The sequence below is a fragment of the Aquarana catesbeiana genome, linkage group LG13, assembly GCF_042186555.1.
Source record: "Aquarana catesbeiana isolate 2022-GZ linkage group LG13, ASM4218655v1, whole genome shotgun sequence".
Classification (NCBI taxonomy): domain Eukaryota; kingdom Metazoa; phylum Chordata; class Amphibia; order Anura; family Ranidae; genus Aquarana; species Aquarana catesbeiana.
In genome coordinates, this window is record NC_133336.1 from 43,639,235 (window position 1) to 43,663,564 (window position 24,330).

At 38.6% G+C, this 24,330-nt stretch overlaps 1 protein-coding gene across 5 annotated transcripts in view; it reads right to left on the bottom strand.

The window, feature by feature from the left end:
• Window positions 1–1,416: 1,416 nt before the first annotated feature.
• BCL11B (BCL11 transcription factor B) overlaps window positions 1,417–24,330 on the bottom strand; it is a 141,123-nt gene continuing 118,209 nt past the window's right edge. For 3 of the 5 annotated variants that reach the window (XM_073610391.1, XM_073610396.1, XM_073610394.1), the window contains exon 3: window positions 1,417–7,855. In XM_073610391.1, coding sequence (XP_073466492.1) covers window positions 5,859–7,855 — 1,997 coding nt within the window. In that variant the 3' untranslated portion in view covers window positions 1,417–5,858. The remainder of the gene's footprint in view (window positions 7,856–24,330) is intronic. The other 2 variants (XM_073610392.1, XM_073610393.1) reach the window with 2 other exon arrangements.

Consider the following 24,330-nt stretch of genomic DNA (forward strand, 5'->3'; position numbering starts at 1 on the left):
TATCACGTGGCAGTTACCCAATCTAGTCACTAGTAATGATAAGCTAAGGTTCAGGCTGAAGTGGGGCCTGCGGAAAGCTATCACATGATAGCAGGCCACCGGCCAAATAAGCTGTGACCTGGGAATGTGGATGCTGGTGACATCATTGACCCAATATGGCCTCATGGCTATCATGTGACAGTTTTGGCCCAAACCAAGTTCAACTAGGACCTTAGCTCTTCATTAGTCACCAGGACAAGTAGAAGTGTAAATCTCCCCAGCTGGAGACAGACAAATCAACAAAGGGTCTAATCCTTCCCCACTCTATCCAAATGTAAAAAAAAGAATGCACTTGCACACCCTTTAACACCAGTTGTTGACATCAGAAGTGAAGACTGATCTGTCAGTGATTTTCACTACTACTAGCATATATATAGTGGTGAATTACCAGAGAAGTAGAATGTTTACTTAGGCTAGCAAAGCTGTGTTCACCAATCATGCAAGGGGAAATTCATACTTTTTTTTTTTTTTTTTTTTTTAGCGCCCCTGCATATGATTGGTTATTTGATGTAAAATCTGGTTCACCAGGCTAAGTAAACTTTATACACCTCAGGTAGGACTACCCCTTAGACCAGCCTTTCTCAACCAGGGAACCCTAGGGTTCCTCCAAAGGCTGCTAGGGGTACCTTGGGCAATGAGCTATTTCTGACTCTTGGATGGAGGGGCTTCTTCTCAATGACCACAAATGTAAAGAGCATTATTCCCAATGACCATCACACTTAAATACTGTGAGCTGTAGATATAGGCATTAAGCATGGGTTCCCTGAGCCTGGGAAGTTATTTTAGGGGTTCCTAATCTTTAAAAAAAGTTGGGAAAGGCTGCCTTAGACTTTAGCGTGTGTTCAGAAGAGCATGCCAACCTTGAGCTCCATCCTAAATGTTTAGTTTCCATATTGACAGATCTTTAGAAAGCAGAATAATGTAGATAATTCATCAATCTTCTGCTTAAGGAACATTCATTGTGAAGACCTTGACAACATAAGACAATTTTTAGCTCATAACCTTTTCACGCTGCTGGTGTTATAGTGACATGTTCGGGGACAAAATATCTATGTGCCGCACTTTCATCTGAACCAGTCAGCAGATTAACGCAGCGAGCTGAACTTATTCACACCCTACAAGTGACACTGACGCCAAGCCCTACATAATTAGCAGTTAAAATTTAACTTTTTCCCCCCTTCTTTTACATAAACTCAATTATTTTCTACAGTGTGTAACATTTTCTATCACCAGTCAAGCTCCATCTCTAAACATTTTGCTTTACACAATTTTTTTTTTTTTTTTCAATCGTTATTTGTAAACCGTTAAAAAGATGTTTTAACAATTTTCAGTATAGCGGTAGAAAAAGAAGTAAACAAAAAAAGAAGAATCGTAAGATTGTCAAGTTTAATGTCCAATTTATTTTTCTTTTTTTTTTTTTTTTTTATAACTTGAAAATTGGAACAAGCTTTGTTTTTTTTTTTTTTGAACGAGCGTACAAATGAAATGAAAGACACATGCTGAACTCAACAATGTGACAGTACGGTAAAGAAAGACCATATTCTTGTACAGATAAAAGAAACAATAAATATTTTCACCTAGCCATGTTGAAAAGACCTCTAGCCGTCCCAACATTTTATCCATAATAATAATAATAATAAAAAAAAAAAAAAAATTTGCTCTTGTTTTTAAAACAGAGCGCATATTCCAAGCAATAATAAATAGTTTCAAACTTGTAGTAAAAGACAAAACCTCCAAAACAACAAAAGCTCATACAATAATAGAAAAAGGTAATAAAAAATATTTTGCCTTGCCGTACAAATGCTAACAACTTAATTGACATTAATTTTGCTTTGCAGTTCTGAAAATACAAAGAGCACCATAATGACGCCTGCAATACACAAAATGATGGACTGTCTTATCATGGGCTGTGATGAAATGCTGGTGACCACTACAAGAAAGTAAATCCGACTAGGGACAATGGGAGGTCTTGCTTATTGTGCTTGTATTTTGATTTCCATTTCCATTTCATGAAAAAGGGAAAATTAATTCTATCTTAATCCAAAAACATCACATTTGTGCTTGTTGAATGGGCTTGACTTAAAATGATTTAAATCTACATTATTTTATGTGGAACTATATCCATGGAGTACAACATACCCCATATCGGTCAGGAATAATTTTCTACATTTGCTGGTGAAATGTCCAGATTATCGAAAAGTTTACCTCCTGACCTCTTGAAATATCCACAGTTTGCGTTGGGTGGTAGTTTTTGATTGGCCTGTATAGAAGGAGGTTGCAGAGTCAAAACAGCACGAAGATGTCAATTTAGAATTCCCAATATTAAATATAAATAGGGAAGGAGCAGGATTTCATCTCAGCCCATCAAACATTCAGGAAACTTTATGGAATGTACAAAGAGCAAAGCAGACGCTAAATGGATTGGCAAGAACTGGGTTTGGATTAGGTCCTGTTCTAACGGGATCAGATGACTGTGCCTGGACCGAAAACTGTCTAAAAACAGCTTTGTCTGTAATATTGATTAACAAGTTTGTGTTATTTAGGGCACCACGGGGCGCGGGGGGGGGGGTTGAGAAGGTAGGGTAGGAAGATTGAGAAAAATTCTCTATAACAGGTTTTCCTGGAATTGTCACAGGTGTACTGCATGTGGAATGTTCCTGTAAAATTTAATACAAAAATTGAGATTATATTTTACATGGGTATCTAGTACTAATTAGTCAATACCTGCTAAGGCCTTGATACAAGGTCCAGGCACCTTATGAATTGTTACATCCCTGCATGAACAGTACTCTATTTGTAGGCCCCAATCATGAAAAGAATGCACAACTAATATTTCTGGTGAACAAAATATTTAAGACTTTTTTTTTTTGTTTCAATTACCCAGAAGCTGTCAAACAACTTCATTGGTTTTTTGTATTTTCTGTACATTAGGACTTAAATTACAAATGTTTATTTGTTTTCTTTTTTTTTTTTTCTTTTTTTATATTTTATCCTGCCAAATTAAAAAAATATATTATGGCAGCATGTGTTTTTTTTTTTCAAATCCACTAACAAAAAGGTACATTTAATCCTTTTAAAAGGACAAGCGTACAGTTAAAAAATTACAAGCTCCGGTAAAAATACAGCAAGTGCCTACATCATGTGAACCAATCAATATCAATATCCATTCCAGAAGGGGGCGAGGGGTGGGAAAGGATAAAAGAAGGAAATTAAGCACATTTCAGAAACGTGATTTTTTTTTTTTCTGCAAAGCAATAACAATATTAAGCACTTTTTTTTCTACTTACTTTTTCTACATGGTGTAGCAATCACCTTTTATTCCCCAAATACAAGTTTCTATACAGTTTGAAATAAAAAATAACACCCAGGCAGGAAAATAAGTACTAAAACTCAGACTTTACAATTACAGTGACAAGAACAATGTTATAGACCCACCATTAAAGTTTTTTTTTTTTACTGCAACTTTTTTTTTTCCAAGGAATTTTTTTTTCTGGTTTTGTAAAATGCCCAGGCATTCTCCATTATTACAAATACTGGTCCACTTTTACAGTAATCAAGAAATTTTAATATATATAATATATACTAAAACCCCGTCACCAAAAGAAAATATTATAAAATAAAAATAAACAATATACACATGGCCATTATGGCATTTTATAACCTATTAAGCAACTTTGAAAAGAAATGATCGTCCAAACACACATACACACAATTATTTCTTATTTTTTTCATTTTTTTTAAACCCTTGTACGTATTGAATACTGTAAACGTATTTTAAGACAGAGTGCACTAAATTTACCGTTAAAAAAAAAAAAAATAGCCGTTGTTCCTGAATTGTTTTTCCCCATTCAACGATAACTGGTAGGTTGTGTCATTTCTTTTTCAATTCAGCAGTAAATAATTTTCATTCCGTTTTCTAAGCAGCGTTGTCCTGAAAAGAAACAAAGCTGACAATAAATCAGCTTAAGAAGGTTCAAACTTGTGCTGAGTAAACATCTTCGTTAGATTGGGTCTTATGGCAATATTGTGTCCACTATGGTCAACCAGATTTTTTTTTTCTATACGTAAATGTGGCTTTTTGTTTTGTTTTTTGTTGTTTTTTTTAAAGAAATGTAATTTTCTTGTATTACTATTTTTAAAAGTTCTTTTTTTTTTTTTTCTTTCACAAAAATGTTTTGCATTTTGTCTCAAGAGACTCACATAGGAAGATCAGTTTTCAAGGCACTCACAAAAAATCGAATGGCAGTAGACAAACCGTCCAATAAATTATATATATATATCTTTTATAGTGCCAGCATTGTGAATGCCATGCTTAGCAACACTGGCACTTAATCTCAGGTGTTCCCTTATTGAATCCAACCCGCCATTGGGTTGCGCAGGAGAATAGGCTGTAATTTCTTGTTCAGAAGCCATGGAAAACATAGAAACTCAACTTTTAAAGTGCGGTCAACAAAATTAAAATGGGTAACCTTTCGTTCTCAGCTGTCCTCCTGATGCACGCAAAGACAAAAAAGAAAACAAAAATGGAAAAACGATCTTAAAAGCAAATGTCATTATCATTGGAACGTTCATTATTTAAAATAAATTACATTCGAAAAATTCATAGTCCACAATATTTTGAAATAAGCAACCAATTACAATGACATAACTTGTACTGAACTGTGTCGATGACCCTTCAGCTTTTCAGCACTGAGGGAACTGCAGGTGGCTTCAATGGGTAAAGTTTTAACAGTGCATCTTTAACCATTTGCTTGCCAAGTGGCCTGCACCACAGGGCCCCTTGAGTAGGGAGCTTGCAGGAACACTTCAGCAGCAAAAAAAAAAAAAAAAAAAAAAAAAAGGAGACTGCTTTTAAAACAGGACATTTCTCAATGCTGTGCCTCTCAAAACATTTCCAAATGTATAGACAGTAGAATAGGAGATGCATTAAAAATAAAAATTAAAAAAAATAAAAAAGCAATGGTGCAGACAATGGATTGTGATTTGCACACTTATGATTCCCTCAAGTATAAAGTTCCTCAAAAATTTCAGGTTGCATTTTAACTGTTGCATATGAGATCCTATCATGCAAATATAAGTGCTAAGATTTTATAGATTGTAATCCGCTGCGTAAATATTCTATCTGACCCCATTTAAGTAATGGCAAGATAAATTAAAAAAAAATTAAAATATAAAAAAAAAAAAATAACAAAAAAAAAAAAAAAAAAAAAAGCTGATGGCTTCTTTTCAAGAAATTACAAAGGTTTAGCTTAAATTCCAGAAATGTAGCAGCCCAAAATGATAATTCAAGATACAATTCTCCACTACTAGGACAAACTGGCTACTACTCTGATAAGTGGGGTATGGGTTTGGGAAATAATGGGGGGATTGGGGGGGGGGGGGGATTAACCCTCTTTGTCCTGCAGGGGAGCTGAAATTTATTGTTACATAAAAATTTGCTGGTCCCTGCAACACAAGAGAGGTTTTGTTTTGTTTTGTTTTTAACAAGGATGCACAACAACAAAAACAATCTTAAAAAAATATAGAAAGAAAATCAAACAGCAAAAAAAGTACCTGCACATGCCAAAAATGACAAATAAAACCCAAATAAATACAGAAATTATTGCACAGTTAAAAGGCTCCAAAAGTTTTACTGCCTTATTCAACCCTCAGGTTTAAAAAAAGAACTGCAGACACAGGTTGTATTTTTAGTGCCACTTTTCGACACCTAACATGTTTACGCTAAGTTATGTTTAAGGAGGCAAGTTAATTCAGCTTTTTCTCAGTTGGCAATAGTTAAATCTGTACAAATTTAAACTGATTAAACCCATCTAGGGGCCTTAGCTTCTTTCTGCCTGCTCAATTTTCACGTCATTTGTCAGCAAGTGTTCTCCGTGCCACTTTTTCATGTGTTTTTCCAGGGTGCTGTAAACACTGAAGGGCATCTGGCAAATGTCACAGCGGTACACCTCCTTACCTATCTGGCCATGTGTTTTCATGTGGCGCGTCAGCTTGCTGCTCTGTGCACATGCATAGTTGCAGAGCTCACATTTGTAAGGCCGTTCTCCCGTGTGGCTCCGGCGATGGACCGTGAGGTTGCTGCAGTTCTTAAATACTTTGCCACAGTACTCACATGTGTCACTCCTTCTCCCTTCTTTAGAACTGGGTCGACCGGGGCCTGGTCCACCGATGTGAGGTGTACTGCCCCCGCTCGCTGTCCCACTCCGCCCTGAGAGACCCCCATCCAGCATGTCACCTGGTGGAGTGGAGAACCGCAGGCTGCCATTTTCTGAAGAGTGTTCAGAAGAAGTTGCAAAAGGGGATTGTCGAGAGTCCGTGAATCCTAGAAATGGATCTTTCATGAAGTGCCGGGATGCTGCATATCCGACCAGCCACTGCGAGTAAACGTTTTCGGAAGGGATTATCGTTGCTGGTGGTAAGTCTAAGTCTTTTTCTATTTTTATCCTTTTTGAGGAGTTATTGAGACCAGAGCCAGAAATGGGCATAGGTTTTCGAGGGAGCAGAATTGGAAAGGGTTCACCTGAGCCAAAGCTTCTTCCATTGACAGCCCCTTCTTCGTTCCGGATAATTTCTCTTTCGTCACCATCTTCTTCACCCGGAATTCTCCGGCATAAATCTCGTGGGTCAGAAGACCGTTTCATGAAATGACTTCTCTTCTGTTTGTCATTGAGCATGTCATTATATTGATGCATGCTTCCCAAGTTTACATTCTCCATCACTTTGCCAAGTGCGAGGGCCTTCTCATCATGTAAAGGCTTGGCCCCATTTTCCCGGTTACGACATATTTCTGAGTCCATACTGAAACTTGACTCTGGTCTGCTTTCATTTTCAAGCTCCTCCTCCTCTTCTTCCTCCTCCTCTTCTTCTTCTTCGTTTTCATGGCCTAAAGAGCGGTCACTCTCATTCCTAAAATCTGTCTCAGACTTCCCCCCTTCTCCAGTTAACTCACTAGTACCTGGCTCTGGTGAGCTTGTGGCAGACAGTCCATCATCAGACCTGCCAGTCATGGAACCGGCTTTGTGCATATGCGTTTTCATGTGGCGCTTCAATTTGCTTGCCTGTGAACAAGCGTGGTCACACAGCTGACATTTATAAGGTTTTTCCCCCGTGTGACTACGACGATGAACTATGAGATTGCTCTGGAACTTGAATGTCTTGCCGCAGAACTCACAGGACTTGCTCTTGGCCTGGGTTTGTGGTGGCGTTGTACTGCTTGGGGGCATAGGTGGCAATGGCGGGGTACTCATAAAAGGGGATTTAGGGCTTGGCTGAAAGGGATTTAACAAGCGATGCATAGGATTACCACGGTTAGGAGACACTGGAGGAGGAGTAGGGTTGTTACCTGCCAGTTCTCGTAGCCTTCGGGAAAAATCCATTGCTGGAGATTCAATTGCCATTGGATTTAAACGCATAACTCTGTCAAAGGCACTGGGATGCTGGGCAACTAACCCCATTTCTTCAGCACTAAGGCGGTGCGGGTCCAGATGATGGCGAGGGGGTGGGCTAAAGAGTGGCGGCGTGTTTGGTAGTCGAGCCTCACCGAAGCCTGGATGTTCACGTAGGATGGGTCCAGTCATTCGTAGAAGGTTGAAAGGGTTGCTATCTCCAAGGAAGTTCATCAGGGGGGATGGTGCAACAGTCTCCGGTCCCAGAGGTGGAGGGATAGTAAGTCGGGGTGTAAGGGAACTGTTAGTTGGGCTTGTTTCCAGGTAGATGCGAAATCCATGTGTGTTTTGAGCATGCTGAAGCAGGAACCAGGCGCTATTGAAAGGCTGCTTACACGTTGTGCAAATATAGCTGGTAGGCTCGTCTTTACCTGCAAGAAAAGAGAATATCATTAGTATAACTGGTTGTTATTTAGCACTTCTAAAATATCTCTTATGTAATACATTTACTATTACCCTTAACAAATATGAAGGTTTTAGCAAATCCCAGGGGCCAGTTAGCCAATAAATCTTAAGATTTAGAGTTGGCACCTAAATTTGGAACCTAAAATGCCTAAATGTATGAATCCCTATGGAATCCAGATGCATATACTTATCATTCTATCACACCTCTACCACTCCATTCAGCTGATGGCAGCAAAAGGAAAGTGCTGTGTAGGTTTAGAATCTCTGGAGTCATAATTTACAGTCAGCTAGGAACTCTCCGTACAACAGTCCTTACTGGTCCAGTGCTTTTACATGGAGGGAATCATATGCTCTTCCATGTTTGGAAGTACTGGGTATTTCCTTTGGCTGATCAAACCAACAAGGGTATGAAGGATAGATACGCGTATGCTGCTGGGGATAGTGGAATTAAAGCAAACCTGTTGCTTTGCCCTAAGTAAACAAAGCACAGGTCTGCTTTAAGAAGACAGACATGTTCATTTTAACATTTAAAAACATCATCATTTCACTGTAAATTTTAACAATTTTTTAAACAAATTATGTAGCCTTGTTCCCGCTATAATCCTCATACACCATGACTTTCTGCTAAACACAGAAGTAAATGTTTGCCAATAGACTCATATCACCCTCTTATCAGCTCGGTGCTGAAATGAATATGTGCAAAGAAAAAACAATTCCTGATCAATATACTTCACCTAAACACATTTACATTGATTTTTTAATATACTGCAATTGTGCAGATGGAACAATGGGGCTCGGCTGAGCCCGACATTACGGCTTATCTGTTACTAAACGTCTATACTTGTCACTAGATTTATTTTAGATCATTCACAACGACAACGATTTGCTGTTCAGAGAGGATTATGGGATGCTTTCCACTGTCAACAAAGAATACAGCTTCGGAGGACCAAGACACTCTGCAGACTATGAAAAAAATAATCTAGAGAATGTAAATCAACGGGGTTCACCAGAAAAGTGTTAAACTCTTTTTGCTCATGGGAAGGTGGATGTTTAGTGATTTAGAGCATATGTTGGCTTCAGTAGAAGAAGAAGAGGTGGGTGTGAGTATCTATATATGCACCTCCCCTTATGAGCAGTCTCTTTGGATTGTTTCAGATGAGGGGCCAGAACTCACTCAGCCATTACTTAAAAATTAATGAGCTGAGGACTGTGAACCATTCACCTGATCCTGAATTTGGTGTTACCTTTCTTCGATCAATGGACATTCAGACCTTTGTATTAAAATGAAACACCTTTAATACCCAAGGCTGCTGCACAATCACCACATCAACTGTCTTGAATGTGTCATGGCTGGTGCAGAAAGCTGCAATGCCACTTGCAAACAAGTTTATAGCAAGGGGGGGGGCAAAAAACAGTCCATTTCTAACCCAGAGCAGAGTTGGTTATGAATATCCATGACTTTATCTTGCCTAATGACCAATCTGTCTTCCCTTGTCTTCAGAGAAGAGCTTAGTCTTCAATCAGTTCTTCATCTTCTGCTAAAGGTAATAGGCTAAGGACTGTGATTTACTGAACAGACTCTTAAGTTCATTCATGACCAAGTCCAAAGTTTGGTATGAGTATCCTTGCCTGTTTCTTCCCTAATGACCTGCCTATCTCCTTGTGGTTCATTTTAAGGTCCTCCTGCAGCCCGCAGCTCTCCCGTGGAAGATAAGCTAAGGGCTGCAAATCATAGAACAGACTTTCTTTATGAGTAAATGGATACAGTGTGGGGTGCATGAATGTTCTGGATCTTCACAACTCCAAGCTTTCTGTAGATCTCCCTTGCCACCCATTCGATCTGTGTCAGGTCTGACACAGAAAGCTGAACCACCACTTCAAGAATGCAAAGAAAGCATATAAAAGGTTGTTGCTCCATACGGGGGGAAGGAAATCAGTTTATGTATGCACACATTGTTGGTTCAGGTGGTCTGAGCCATATTTGACAGCAGAACATCAACCATCTGTACCTTGCATTCCAAGATCTAATCTGCAAAATGCAAAAACCCACCGCAACCAATCAACAAAAATCTTTTACAGCTATAAACCCACCAAATATGTGGCTTTGGCTTACTGCACACCCTTGCTATTTGCAATGCTTTGTTAACTGAGCCAAAAAAAAAAGCGCTCTAAACTGTCATTCTATACAATAAGATGACTTGGACAGAGGTAAAAAAATTTGAAGGGGAGTTAAAGTCAGGCGTTTATAGCCCTCGGTTATATCCTGGCAGTGTAACTTAGAGTATGTCTTGAAGATGTGCTGTAATTAATCAGTATGATGTCACAGCTAACACAGTCTGCATTTATTCTCCCAAATATACCGTATGTTCAACGCTTGGCCCAGAAGCAGCAGGGACTTGTATAAACATGAAGAGTTCCATTCAGGTAAACCAGGATTACTGCGGCTATTTAATTCAACTGAACTGGTCGTTTTTAAAATGACAGGCCTGCTCACAATCACTTGCTGGGGCACGCTGACAAGAATTTGACCTTTCTTACCTGATGTCTCCTGATCATATAACACAAGAGACATATGACTGTACTTTATATACGGGCTTCTGGTAATGTGACAGCGCACAGTTCATCTGATAGAGTCTTATGCAGAAAAAATAAATAAATAAAACTACTAAAACTATTCTGGAAGCACTGCAACTGTTAGGAAATTTTATTTATTTATTTGATAAATGTACTCTAGTACAAATTTTTGGTAGCTGCTGGAATTATTTTTTTTTCGAGGATTATAAACTGTGGCGCAGGTGTCATTTAATCCAATACCCAAAATCTGTCACTGCAGCTAGATTTTAAGATGCTCCAACACTGCCTTTATATGATGACTATGTGCTGAGAAATGTCTGTCTTTCTTCAACAAGTATATCAAAGTTGTTTTACTGACCAGCAATGTAAGGGAATTTATTTTTATTTTTTCACTGGCCCTCAATGAATTGGTTTCAGGAAGGGTTCCCTGAGACCTGAAAGTTCTTCCATGGTTATCTCTGGAACTAAAGGGTTAAGAAAGACTGCTCTATAGTATTTGGCTTTGCTATTTAAATACAAGAGCCATGTGTATTCTTACTTGATTCTTGGTTACCTTTGAGTATTTCTTTCAAATCTTTGCAGTGATCCAGCATGAACCAACCTTGTTTCCTGTAATAAGGACCAGTGACTGCTGCTCTGACTACTTGTGCAGGGTGAAGGGTCTTGTCTCTAGTGGGAGGGCCTGATGGGTCTCTCCTACCCTGTTTCCCCGAAAATAAGACCTAGCGTGACTGTCAGTGATGGCTGCAATATAAGCCCTACCCCCCAAATAAGCCCTACCCTGTTTCCCCAAAAATAAGCCCTACCCTGAAAATAAGACCTACAAGGACTTTAACTAGGGCTTATTTGGAGGGTAGGGCTTATATTGCAGCCATCACCGACAATCACGCTAGGTCTTATTTTCGGGGAAACAGGGTACAATAGTGATAGTGTCATTGCTACTTTTGCAAGGTAATACCAGGTTTGCAAAGTATTCGGTGCACACAAATTTGGTTTATATACTTTGAGGCTATTAAAGCATATATGTAAATGAAACTTTTTTTTGTGGAATATAATTCATAGCATTCAGGTTTGATGCAATATTGTCTAGTTCATAGTCAGAATATTATTTTTTGAGCAAACATACTCAAAAACTAAGCATTGCTGCCAACTTTATTATTGTGAACCTGTCACAAGCTTTCTTATTAGCCTGCCTCCACTGTTACCAATAATTACTTTACTTTTGCACCCACACCATCCAGTTCACCTGAAGGTGCCCCAAATAGAAAAAAAGACTCTGTATAATCAAAGTGATGCATTAAGGGAGAAAGAGGAGAGGGTCACATGCTTCCAAATATTAGGAAGCGCTGAGAGATTCACAAGGCTCCAGCTGAAGATTGGGTTAGAAGGGGAGAGCGGTAAAAGTATTTTCAACAGAAGGGCTATTAGGTTGACCTGTTACTTTGTCCAGAATGGGTAACTTTACTTTAAATGAAGATTGCTGACCACAGAGCTGGTACAGAATCCAAACCACATCCTAATGTATCTTTGTCCGCAAAGGTTCCCATTTATCCAGGTCATGGTATACCATGTAGTAGTTTATCATTCAACTGGACTTCTTCTGTAATGTTTTGTAGCTTCTCCAAGCCATTTCTTAACTTCTAGAATTGAAGAAATGGCTTGGACAAGCTATGAAACATCTTGAACACTAAAGAGCAAGTCCAGGTCAATGTGACAAACTACTTTTCAAACCCCAATGCATCAGAGGAGCTCTTTTCCAGCCTGAAACCTACAGAAATTCAACATTTTACAGAAATGGTTAATAGCTTTTTTTAAATCGTATTAGTTATATTTGCGGGAATTTTTGATACAAACTGTGCAAGTGGTTCTATACATTTTTTTCTAAAGTCAATAGACGTCGCTGCAAGATGAAACTGTAAAAATGTCAGAAATAGTGTGTCGAAGGACGTCTAAGACTAATTTCCGAAGCTGTCCAGGACATTTTTATGAGTTCTTTTCTTAAACAGGAATCAGTATGCATTTCCTAGTTCTACAAAAACATAGGGAGGTCAAAGAAATTGGGTATTTTTCGGCAAACGGTGAAAGCCTAATTTTAGGCATTGCATAAAAAAATTGGAAACAATTTAAAACAGTTTCCAACAAAGAAACTTTCAGTATACAAGCTCCATTTAATATACAAGCTCCTTTTTAAACTCTATTAGTGTTTATTTTTTTTATTAATATTCTAATATATATTAACATAATTTTTTGGGATATACCTTCAACTTATCATTCTTACCAAAGTAAATAATATCTTCAATGAAGTCATGAGCTTCCATTTCTCCTACAGCAAGTTGACAAAAACACATCAATTTGCCTAAGATATAGGTTATGTTTGTCTAGAAAAAAGTTTGTGGCTATGAGCGAAGGAGTTCTATGGTCAAACAAGCACGATATGAGAAACGGGACCCTAATTCAACAATAGATAAGACGTGCTTATAGTTAATGTATGGGTGATTGAAACCAGCCATAGGATGCGCTAATGGTATTCTGGTTTCATACGAGAACGGACGAAAAGCTATGAGAAACTGTGAGTGAGTTCAACGCAATTGTAAATTATAGACTGTAACCTATTTTGAAGTTGTTTTAAATGGGCCTGTGGTTAACCCGTAAGTTGATCATCTGCCACTGCCTGTTTTCTTCTTCTAGTTTTATTAAGAACTGTTGTGGTGATAAACCCTTTTTTCCAAAACATGGTCAACTGTAGACCATCAAACATCTGGCCAAGGTCCAATAGGCTGGCCATTGAACGCATTGTTTTGGTTACAAAAAGACCATTTAAACAGGTCCTATGGCCTAGGGAGAAAGGGGATAAAGGCCAAAATGAATCCAATGTGTTTTGAGTTTCTGGTGGATGTGGCAACGGAGGAGAAGTGGGTCGTGGGATGTGTTGGAAGCTTACAAGGCAAGCTGAGTCTATTATGGTTTGTGGTTCCTCTAATAGAAGCCTAAGGATGAAGGGGAAAAAAAATCTGGTCTGAGTCTCTGAAATAATTATGAAAAAAAAGGGGAGGGGAAGATGACAGCTGCACAGAGCCTTAAACCACCCTGCGTTTGAAACAATGACTGTATAAGGCCAAGTAACTGTCCTTTCAACTGCCGAGCCTCTGTCACCCTCCTGAATACTCATATCTGTACACAGGCCCTTTGTCTCTCCCCTGAACACATGCACAACAGATCCACAGCCTTGATATGTACCATTGATGTCACCAGAAGATATTGTGTACAAAGAGAGGAGATGCTGCAGATCAGTAAAAGTCACAATTATATTTACAAGGTTGGCATTCTATGGCAAATACCAGTACAACAATGCCTTTTCTTTCTGTATTCAAAACAGCCCTGGCAAAAAAAGAAGAAAATTGGAAGGAGGAATATATTACAAGAGAGAAAGCCTTTTTTCTCAAAATATGAAGGAATTCTCGAAGCTTTAAAAAAAAATAAGGTCACTAAAAGATTGTGCCTCATTTCAAATTATAGATATAAAAAAAAAATACAGATGACTACATCTAACTGACCTTCAACCTGATCATAATAAAGTGACAACAGTAAACATAAAGGAGAATTCCTCACCAACTATGCAAGGATAGATAGATAGATAGATAGATAGATAGATAGATAGATAGATAGATAGATAGATAGATAGATAGATAGATAGCATGACTATAAATACTGGGACAATTTCCTGTCTGGGGTTGTGAAAGATGATAAATGGCATACATTGTGAATTTTGTTGCAGTTATTCTTCACAGTTTTTTAAGGGATCTCCTATATCCAATTTGATTTTTCCCATTCCCAATCAGTGGCGGCTGGTGGTATTTTTTTTTTGGGGGGGGGGGGGCAAACGAGTCTTGACTACAGAATGCCTACATGGTGAAATTTGCCACAAGTCTGCAGTTCCCATGGGGCGACAAGCAGGCTTTACATTTCCTTTGGGCACAATGGATATTTCAAGAGTCTGCATAAAGCAGCTAGCAAATGATGAACTGTTACAATGTTATTAACCTCATTAATTTACCACCCAGCTTCATTGTACTGCTTAGAAGAATTGGACAGACATTTCTCTTTACTGCTAAATAAGACTCATTTGGAATACTGATGGCAGTTGTGACATTTTTTTTTTTTCACTAAATTATTTGAATATTTTGAAATGCATTATATTGTTTGCCTGTATTTAATGTTTCTTTTCTTAGTTACAATTCAATCTGATGCACAGCGCCAGTGTCCACCAATAGGCAGTGCATTTTTCTTCTTCCCTGATGTTAAAATCACCCAGTTGACATGCAGAATTTATTCACATAGGAGAAGTGACATGTAGGGATCCTTATTGGACTGTGTAGCTCATGTCAGCTATAGAAGAACATTTTTTATTTCAATTAAGCCCCACCTCCAAGACCCTAGACTTCAAAAGTACAGTAAATTAATTATTATATTGTAGTCTATAAACCAGATCTATGTGGAACCTTAGGGGTCTTTCAAAGGTGGATAGAGATTCCTTGAACAAGGAGTAATTTGGATCCAGAGTATTGAGAATACCATATTCTATGTACTCTGGATGTGGTACTATGAATGACCAATTAACAGTGCAGAGAATAATGTGATTTGGAAGAGAGATATGGGGGCCTATTGTCAGTAATTTGGATTTTGTATTAGTATATCCAAACACGTTACTATAGATTATATGATGGTTGAATCTGTTCTTCTTTTTTAGTCTATATTAGACCTATTGTATTTGGTTTACACACCTAAACACCCCTATACCTTTTTTGTGTAATTTTCCATTTAAGTTTGGGATATGGTTTGACATTCATGTGATATCTCCAAGCACATTGTTCCAATTTTGGCAAGAAAACTTGCAAAGAGCAGTGGTGGACTGATCTCTTGTCTGATGGTCCCTGCATAGTTATGGCACCAACCTCATTTAGCTCAGCCATCGGCATGGGAACAGTAGATACTTTCCCTATACCAATGAGGTTATAGCTATCTGTAAGGGGCCATTCTACCTCTAAACACCACTCCAAGGGGGGTCTTTTCCAACGTGACCACCAAAAAGGACAATTTTCCACTAACGACCAGTGTAAGGGAAAGTTTCTGTAATGAGCACCAATGTAAGTAGACATTTTCTTACAGACCACCAATGTAATTGGCCGTTTCTCTACTGACCACCACTATAAGGTCCTTACTGGCTACCAATATGCAAATCAATGATAACCCTAATGTACTATGAGTTGGAGATTTAAGCAGAGGTTCACTACAACCTCAAAACTATTTCAAGGGTTCTACCTTGATATAAAGGTTGCCATATAAAAGGCTGCCTGTATTCAACTTATAAAGACCCGAGGTGATTTTAAAATAGGGTGTATATATAAATACATTGCAAGAGTAACAGTGATGAAAACCCAGAGTCCCACTTTAAAGCTGCCTACTCCAAACACTTGTACATCTTGTTTTAAGGCAGTGTACATTTGGCTGTGTGGGTATAATTGACAGGAGGCTGCCTTATATAGGTTATCTAATACAAAAGAGACTCATTAGCAGCCCAGTACAAACAAGAAAGCAATATACATAAGTATTGTTCAGAGTGGCATTAAAGAACATTGATGGGGTCTACAGGGATTTATATAACACCAGAAAAAAGACGATGTGCACTTGTAAATTTTGCCTCACTTGTCTGGCAAGTTAAAGGTTATTCCCTTGATAAAAATCCATAATAAAACATAATAGGGTGTAGCGCCATTGTGGAAAAGTTGAATATTTAAACCGGGCGCAATGATAGGAAATAGCAGGGTGAACACCCAATTTTCTAATGGAAGGTCTTCCCAGTAACCCACCAATATTATGGCTTTAAATGAAACAGCAACTGTCTTCACTGTGTTTTACTGCCTTATGCGCAGTAGAACAAAGTCATTTTCTATAAGACCAAAGTTGTAGTCTGTTGGTGATATGGTAGAACCACACGCTCCAGCAGACCAGCCATCCTCTAGCTTAAGAAGTCCAAATGTGGTCTCAGATCATTTAACCCTTAAATGACTACACGCCACTGAAGCTTAGGTGCCCAGCCCAAATTAGGGCTGCCAGCTGCAGCTGTGTCTTCCTCTCTGTGTACAGCTAGAGCAAAGAGAGAGAGGTTACAGTGATCTGTAGACTTGTTTGTAAGAAATCTCATGATTAGCTGTGGAGGTGGTTGAGAATGATGCTGATTGGTTCATGAACCCCAGGCAGATCCAAAATAAAAGCAACATTTAATTCAGTTTTGCGTTGGCTAAAAAATCCTTAAATGTATATTTATATAGAACTAGCATAAATATCATATGGTAACCTCCTGCAATCCCCTGAACAAGAGCCTATGAGAGGAAGGAGCACCACATTAAGCCAGTCGGGGCTTTCTTGCTTCGCACAGAATGAAGATGATTACAAGGAAGGGTAGAACAAAAAAGGGCAGCCTCATCTGTGTACTGCTCCTCTTTTACTGTTCAATCACAGCCAGGGGCGGGTCCTGGTCAACCGCAGTATGGGGTCCAGGAGCAGGGTGTGCAGTGTGGCAGGTGTGCCCCCAACCACAAGACTGGCTAAACAGAATCATAAATTCTTGGGGGAGCTAGAATAATTTTCATGGATGGATTATCACTGTGCATTTAATTGTTTTCCTGAAATTCATGGACGTACAACATAGAAATAAATGGCGAGCCAAGCTGACCCACGTGAAAGGTCAGGGATGCAAGCTGCTACTATATTATCAATGTTGCCTACAAAGATATAAGAAAAGTTAAGGAAGCCGCCAGTGCCCACCTAAAGTAGAAATATCAATTTTGAGAGGAGATGCTTTTCAGCTTATCGGAAATGAAAATAAGGCATGAAAAAGAAAAAAAATCGCAGTTAGTAGCACAGCATGCTATTCTCCAGAGCACAGGTTCACAGAGGTAAGGCTTTCACCTCGCCTGAATTCCGCAGTCGGCTCAGGTTAACCAACTCCTGCGTAAGAATAACTCCTGCAGACTTGTCACCGAGCACAAAAGTCATCAGTGGCTGAATGTTCTCTCCTGCACCGCAATTAAGACGAATCAATACGACGTGCCACAAATGGTATTTTATTCTCAATAAGAACTCGGTCTGAGTTTATTCAGAATATTTCAGAGCTTCCCTGGGGGATTTCGGTCCAACGCAGATGGCAAATAAAGTACTCTGCCTAGGGCTAGAGCACATTATGCTAATTCTAATGTCAGATGTACTTTAATATACAGCTCTATTTAATCACCCCATTATTTCACATTTCCATATGAAAAACCTGCGGCACTTCTACAGAGCTTTCAGCCGCTGACAATGCCAACTCCCCTCGCCTGACTGACGGAGGAACAGAAAAAGGAAGCTGGTCAATCTCACCGGGGCTGACTGCTATTTGCCGTTTTCACCTCTGTCTCGATTTTAAAGCTTGCCTGATGGAATGAAGTGAAAGGGGGTCTTGCAGGAATGTCGGCACACACTGCTGCAAAAGGTCCCTGTGAGACAAGATGGCTCCGAATCTCCGGAAGGGGCCCGCATAAAGTAATCTGACGACGTGCTCTGGGGGATTACGGTAAACCAATCTATCAACCGTAGGGCAATGCTACCAAGCTAGACGGCAGAAAAATACCACTGGCAAGGCTAAACCTTTTGCTTTTTTCAATGTAGAGCTCAAGAACAAGATTTAACACACATATACACATGGGAGATGTAACGATGAACTATACCATTCCAAAGTACAAAATGAATGCGATACATCTATATAGCATCTCAAATAACTTCCTCTGTTTCAAAACGAAGCATTTACTTTTAAAATACGGTAGTTTTCTCCAAGGATTGGGGTAGCCAAAGTGCTCCAAAATGGTGGTCTTTTCTACTGTCATCAATGGAAGCCTTTAGGCTTCAAGATGATTGACTAGCTTGTTCCATATCATCCTTAAAGCCTGGGGAGGACACAGAGGGGTGTCAAAAATGGCCATGTGAGATCACCCAAAAGGAAAGCTGTCCTAGCCTTTTATAGTTGTCTCAGCCAAAGCTTCTAAACCAGGGTTTCGCATTTAGGGTTCCATGGAACCCTTGGGTTCCTCCAGAGGTTGCTAGGGGTTCCTTGAGCAATAAGCGCTTTCTGCCTCTCAGATAAGTTCTCACAGACATCACTGATCTTTCTAGCTATCTGTAAAGGGGTAATTCTTCCCAATGACCACAAGTGTAAGGAGCATTCTTCCCATGGACCATTAGACTAATGTCTCATAAGTTGTAGATATAAAAGTTTTTAGTAGGGTATCCCTGAAACCGGAAAGTTATTTCAAGGGTTCCTCTGTGTTAAAAAAGGTTGAGAGAGGCTGTTCTAAACTGCATCTGAGGCTGCTATCTTCCATCCAGTGGTAGGTAAGCGATCAGTGAGGGTCTGCATGGATTTAGTACTTTTAGTAACATTAGTGCTATCTATATTGACATTTTTTGTGTACAAATTTTTTAATATATTTTGATCATTTGCATATTGTAGCCCTGAGGAAGGGGGTATGTTCTTACCCTCAAAATGTGTTGGCTCTTTTTTCTAAACAGTACAAAATTAGAATTCCATTACTCTGAATGTCATTATTTTGGCACCTCGAAATTTTAAAGAAATTTTAAGAAAATTGTGAGCCTAGGGCCTCATTCAATGTATATTCTTAATCTAGCCAAGGGCTATTTGCAAGGTTTAAGAAGGTTGCATTCAGCCAAAAAATACAGTTTGGCATTCTTGCAGTAGACCAATAATGGAAAATAAAAGGCAAAAACATCAAATCTACAATAAACTAAGATCAAATTAGAATTAGCAATTCAATGCACTTAACATGAAACTAACTAGTTACTAAAATAAGGATGAACCTTATTACTATGCATCTTACTTTATAGGTGAGAGGAAAAGCATTTTTTAATATCAGTTTTATATATATATAAAAAAAGTATATATATATATATATATATATATATATATATATATATATATATATATATACTTTTTTTAATAGTATTTCATGACATAAAGCAAGTCAGTAGGCAGAGGTCTGTCCAAAGGCATTATCCAAACAACACTCTCGGGGCACCTTATCTCACCATTCAGCTTTACTATGATGACCATTCAGCAGGGATGCTGACTGCACTACCTGAAATACAACCACTATAGTGGAAACCAAAATACATAATAGGATTGCAAAGACAAACCACAACAAGCAGGTAAAATATGAAAACAACAACTAATATTTGCACTAATAAACAGTGGACATGGGTTAAAAAAAAGAATAATTTGCCGCATAGCGTGTGTGGTAAAAAATATGTATCCTTGTCACTTAAACTTTTATTTTTTAGGATAAAACACATTTTCTATGTGCCAAGTAGCATAAAAAAGCATATTATTATGTATGAGCCCTGCCAATAAAACATTACCGTATATGGTGATTTTAATAAAAAAATATATAGTGAAAATTATTAACTTATTGAAAAACTGCATGTTGAAAAACCGATTAATCCGCATACACTTTTTTATTAAATCCGAATGGTACAGTCTCTGGCTGCAGACATGTGACCAATTCTGCACAAACTACGCAAAGAGAAAAGTTTTATATGCTTTTTTTTTTTTTTTGGCTTGGAAAATGCTGCAGAAAGCAGTCCAGGCAAAACAGAGTGCAGCTTTCCTTCTTTGGATCCGAATTCATTACATAAGAGACAGAATAAAGGAATGCAAAGAATCCGCGCTCCTAGGAGAGCCCGCTGCCTAAAAGCTATTTTTAAAACAATCAGTGCAGCAATAGAAACACTGGAAAGAGAGTCAATTTTTCCTCTATTTGCAGAAGTGCGCCGGTTTTCACTGGAAAGCCGCCTGTGTTTTGTTTGGCTCTCGTTCATACACTGCCTTGGCAGGCGCTCCTTGGATAACACACGGTGAATATCTCCCTTGCAATACAGTAGCACTCTCATTTCAATGGTCCCAGCCACGCGTTCTTTAATAACACAGCAAGGCGCGGCAAAATCCTCCCGACTGCAGCTCGCCAGAGAAAAAGAGAAAAGTGGAATCCCACAGCAACACCCCCCCTCCTCCCCCAAAAAAGTTTAAAGGGACAATATGATTTTTTTTTCTACTTTTAATGTGCCTTTTTTACTTTATTTTTTACTGTTGCACTTATAAATTTTTTTGTTCCTTTTTATCCTGAAATTGTGAATAGGCCACACAGTGTCAAACTGAACCTACCTATTAATTTATGTTATGATATTGTTTTTCTTACTATATGTACTGTATATATATATATATATATATATATATATATATATATATATATATATACAGTATATACAGATCCTCAGAGAGTTCTTTGCCATGAGGTGCCATGTTGAACTTCCAGTGACCAGTATGAGAGAGTGAGAGCGATAACACCAAATTTAACACGCCTGCTGCCCATTCACATCTGAGACCTTGTAACACTAACGAGTCACATGTCACATGATTGGGCCCAATTTGGACATTTTCACTTAGGGGTGTACTCACTTTTGTTACCAGCAGTATAGACATTAATGGCTGTGTGTTGAATTATTTTGAGGGGACAGCAAATTTACACTGTTATACAAGCTGTACACTCACTACTTTACATTGTAGCAAAGTATCATTTCTTCAGTGTTGTCACATGAAAAGATATAATAAAATATTTACAAAAATGTGAGGGGTGTACTCACTTTTGTGAGATACTGTGTGTGTGTATATATATATATATATATATATATATATATTTATATATTTTTTTTTTTTTTACCTTAGTCATTTGTTTTAATTTTAATAGCAAGTTATGAAGTTGGGCTCCCCAATGGATTATTGTCCTTCCTTCTGTGGAAGACACCAGTTTTTGGGCAAGGGGAACACCCCTGCCATGTCCCTAGTTAAACCGACCATGAATAATTCATACCCAGAAAATAATTGATGACGTTCTATTTTTTTCACCACTGCCCTTCCTTTATATTGTTTTTTCTAAAAAATGCAATAATTTAGAAGTTGGATAAAGGGTCTAGTGCAGTATAACATTTTTACATAGATTTTTAAAGAGGTCCATACATCAAACCAAAAAGAGGGACAACTGAGGGGGAATGAGGAACAAAGCGATTTGGTTACAAATGGGAACAGTTAGGACCTGTGATTATGGCCCTTGGAAAGGCCTAAATAATTGGGCCAAAGGGGAGTATGAAGGAAAGCTGTTTTATTTCTCTAATATGATACTTTCTCAATCAATTTCCAGGCATTACATTGCATTACATTGAGGAGCATGGAAGCCCTGTCTGCTGACTTTACACCAGGCCCAGTTTGGCTACATAGGCAACCATCTTGAGCACCACTGACAATAAGGGTACAATGTGGGAATTACAAGAGCTGATGTTTAGTGCTCAAGACGGCCAAAATAGATATTGGAACCTAGCAGTTAGATTTTAAAATAAATAAATAAATTAAACTCAAAATCAGCCATTCTCAACCAGGATTTCCATGGAACCCTAGGGGTTCCTCCAGAAGTTGCTAGGGGTCCCTTGGGCAATGAGCAATTCCTGCCTCTTAGATAAACTAACCACTCACAGTAATGATCGTTTTAGCCATCTGTAAGGAGGGGATTCTTCCAACTGACCAGAAATGCAAGCAGCATTCTTCCCAGTGACCATCATGCTAATGTACAGTGAGCTGTAGATATAGTAATTATTAGTAGTGGTAAGACCATAAAGTTATTTCAAGGGTTCCTACATGTTAAAAAGGTTGAGAAAGTCTGCTTTTAACCAAACGCCACATTCATTTAATCCTATGGGGTAAGGATAGGTATTTTGTGCTTTGGACACATCAATTCAAAGAAAACCTAATGGCCCACAAGTTTAAAGGCCTTCAGAGGCCAATTGAGCCTGTTTCTTGTATTTTTGTGTTTTGGATACAAGCTAGCACATATAATCTAATCCAAAGGCCACTCCCCCCTTAGGGAATGCTCTGGATCCATGTATGAAGCTCACCTGCTGGGAAATGGTTTGGAACCTTCAGCAAAGGTACTTTTAGGTTTCACAATTTATAACCATAAAAGTATACATAAAATAAAATGATCATTAAGGGTTGCTGGTCATTAGCTTGAGTTCCCCTTTAGGAGCCATATGATAAAATAGAATGGAAAACATAGTATTATTATTGTTTAAAAAGATGCAATGATGGGAAAGCAAGTGCTATTGTGCTATACAGCAAGGACATTTTCTATTTCTTTCTTATTTGCTCTGTAGCCCCTTTAAAACAATTGGAATATGGATGCCCATTGTTCTACAGCTCAAGCAGGGGAAAAAAAAACACATCAGATTTAATGAAATTGTTTTTCTTGCCAAAGCATTTGTGTCTTTTTTTTCTCCCTTTATCTGCTGGGGTTTTCCGTGAAACGCCACAGTTATGAAGCAAATCGTGTGCCTTCTGGCCAAAACATAAAATATTCTGACAATCCTGTGAATCTTTGGCGTTCGTCGGTTCGCAAGATCACAGCTGCTGGTGCTCGCAATCTGGGCCATACAATATTCATTCGGATTTATCTTCGAGATAGGCGATGCCCCTAAAACTGCCCATTTCAGAATCTTACTCTCGCATTTCTGCCAGATTTTAATAGTGGGAACAGAATTAAAAAAAATAAATCAACATATCGAAGCCCTTATAATGGTTTGTGACAATGTATCAGTAGCAATGGAAAGCTAAGCAATCTGTAGGGGCAGGTAGACATCCCAGAATCCTTTTATTTCCCAGAATTCCATAATTACACTATAGTATCAACATATTTGCAATCTGAGTGTTCTGAATGGGTAAGCCCACCCTACGGGCAAAGCACTGGTTCTTATGGGGTAACACAGAGTATGGCAAATTACAGGTCAGCAAAGACAGCCAACATGATCTTCTCAGTACAGATATCCTGTAATATATTTAAATAGTACAGTAATATTTTTATCATCAATTGTTCCATAAAGGATCAAAGCACTGTACAAGTCAGTAACCTTGGTGAATAGGTTAAAGAATTAGATATATATTTTTATGTTATGTGCATGCATGCCAAGTGATGTGTAAGTGTAACATATGCAGTTATTTATTGCCTGGATCCCAATGCTCCCCTGGCAATACCATAATTTGCTTTTGTTTGAAGCAGAGATTATGAAAAATTTGAATAGATGAGAGCACTACACTAGTTTGTGTAGTCCATAAAAGACTTTATTCTGGAAAAATTCAAATGCGTTTTCGAGGGCTCAACACCCCCCCCCCCCCACCTTCATCAGGGCTTGTAGAGCGATAACCATAGGATGAGAGATACGGACCTGGACTGTAAGTCGGAAACCAAGTAAACGTATCGCTGGGAGTGGTGAAAATGAGGGCACGGCTGGAGAGGACGGGGGAACAAGACCAAAAACAGGAGATACGGCTGGAGATTACTCTACAGCAGGAAAATGCCATCATTTTTTTTTTAGGCATCATCCAAGATCATCATCTTCCTTCTGAACTGAGATGCTCATAAATTGCACACTTATGTAAATCCTAGTGTCTGTGCAATTCTATATCTTTCAGATCCTGAAAGGACGGCAAGGTTCTGGTTCTGGTATCGACCAACTGACCGTAGCAAAATAAGGCCCTGTCCACCCAAAAGTGGAACATCCACCCCCATCAAATCATTCTCTGCAGCTATTACCTTTTGTACCACCACCCCCTCCCTTTAGAATGTAAGCTCTACGAGCAGGGCCCCCCTGTTCCTTTTGTATTGAACTGTACTGTAATTGTGTTGTCCCCCCTATACATTGTAAAGGGCTGCGTAAACTA